We start from the raw sequence: 1,664 nt of genomic DNA, 5'->3' as shown, positions 1-1,664 counted from the left end.
TATTCTGTTGTCTTTTGGTTGCCAGGATCTTTTGTCACTTCCTGTTGCCTGGTTGTGGTCACTGAGCCTGTGCTTGGTTAGGATCTGCCTCTGCTTTCTATCTCTGACAGTAGAGAGATATTCTGCCAGCTCATAATCTCTGTTTAGAGCCAGGTAACGTTCTAATCTACTTTGGCTTTTAGTTTCTTCTTTCCAATGTTGTAAATAGTTGTCTTTACATTGTGTTATAATGCGTTTTGACTGTGACTGGTATCTTCTATCTGTATCTTTTTACATAAAAAAGCCCCAGCATAAAATGTCCATGCAGTAGAAAAAGGTGGACGTTGTTAGTGATTTAGACACCGTGTAGTTACCCTATAGTGAGCTTCGTAGCTGCTGTGTAATTCTTTGATTCGTTCCTCTTGGAATAAGAAGTCTGCGCTGCCGGGGTCCAAGTCTCCGAACTGAAGAAGACAAAATCATTTACACGTTATTAGTTTGTTTGCACATGAACCATAAAATAAAAAGAAGACAAACAAAAGCAAGCAGAAAAACCAAACCAAAACCATTTTACATGTTACACAATTAGACTGTTTAGGAATTGTAGACCCATTGAACTGTCTGTTATACCTTCTCCTTCCTCATGTTTTCCAGGTTTGTCTGCAGTTTAGTGTTCTGACTCTGAGCCGCCACCAGCTGGTCGGTGCTGTCCAGCAGCTCCATTTCAAGGCGTCTGTTTTCCTGGAATAATAAGAGACATTAGACATTCTGTGTGGAGAAACCACCTTGTACTATATCCACAGAGAGAGTTGTGTGTGTACCTGGAGGGAGATGGAGAGGTGGTCTCTGAGGAAGGACTCGTCCTCTCTGATCTTCTCCAGCTCGGCCTCCAGGGTCTCTCTCTTCTGATCGTTCTGCTGCTGCATCAGCTCCATGTCCTTCATCAGATCTGAGCGCACCACACTCAGCTTCTCCCTGTGATCCTGCTCCAGCTTCCTGCACACAGAGCATGCAACACAAATACTCAACACAACACTGACTGTGACACATGTAGGAGGAGGATGGAGTCAAAGCCTTTGAGGTAAGCATTAAGTTATTGTGGTTTAAGCAAATAAAAATAAGGCTTCTTGGTCCATTTGCTACCATTTTAAAAAGCCACACATGTCGCGTAATACTCAACTTCAACAAGACCTCTATGTAAGATGTTAAAATAAGTTAAATACCTGAGGTTTTGGTTGTTGGTTTGCTCTATAGCAGCGTGTCTCTCATCCACCTCCACAGCGAGTTGAGCTTTTAGTTTCTCGGTTTTCTCCAGATCAGAACGAATCCTGCCCTTCTCCCCGAGCTCCCTGTCCACACGCTCTCTGAGAATAAAAACAACAATTAACTCATGATTACACATCCTACTCCTGCAGCTTTCAAACGGTTCCAAATCTATTTATTCAATATAAATGAAAGGTCCCCTATTATACTGTTTTTCATCAATATGTTATAGCTCTCAGATATATACAAAACATGTCTCTGAAGTGTTTGGCTCCAAACACCAAACAGATCATTGCAGCATTACCCATAATCCCCTCTGTTTCAGCCCTGTTTCCAAAGTGCTGATTCTCTGTCTGTTACTTTAGATGAAAGTAAGGAGCCCCTCCCCACGCCCCTCTGAGAGACATTTGGTTACAAAGGGG

General features: G+C 42.5%; 1 protein-coding gene across 1 annotated transcript; it reads right to left on the bottom strand.

Moving 5' to 3' along the window:
* Nucleotides 1-353: 353 nt before the first annotated feature.
* Nucleotides 354-1,343, bottom strand: LOC104963245 (ninein-like; the record flags this gene model as incomplete). Its single annotated transcript, XM_010791814.1, has 4 exons — nt 354-443; nt 610-720; nt 801-975; nt 1,203-1,343. Coding segments are annotated over 4 exons (517 nt in total), but the record flags the coding sequence as incomplete, so codon positions are not given.
* Between the last annotated feature and the right edge of the window lie 321 nt (nt 1,344-1,664).

Source organism: Notothenia coriiceps, unplaced genomic scaffold (assembly GCF_000735185.1).
Source record: "Notothenia coriiceps isolate Sejong01 unplaced genomic scaffold, NC01 NC01_scaffold00035886, whole genome shotgun sequence".
Taxonomy (NCBI): Eukaryota; Metazoa; Chordata; class Actinopteri; order Perciformes; family Nototheniidae; genus Notothenia; species Notothenia coriiceps.
Note: the sequence above shows the minus strand (reverse complement) of the source record. Positions and strands in the feature narration are given on the sequence as shown.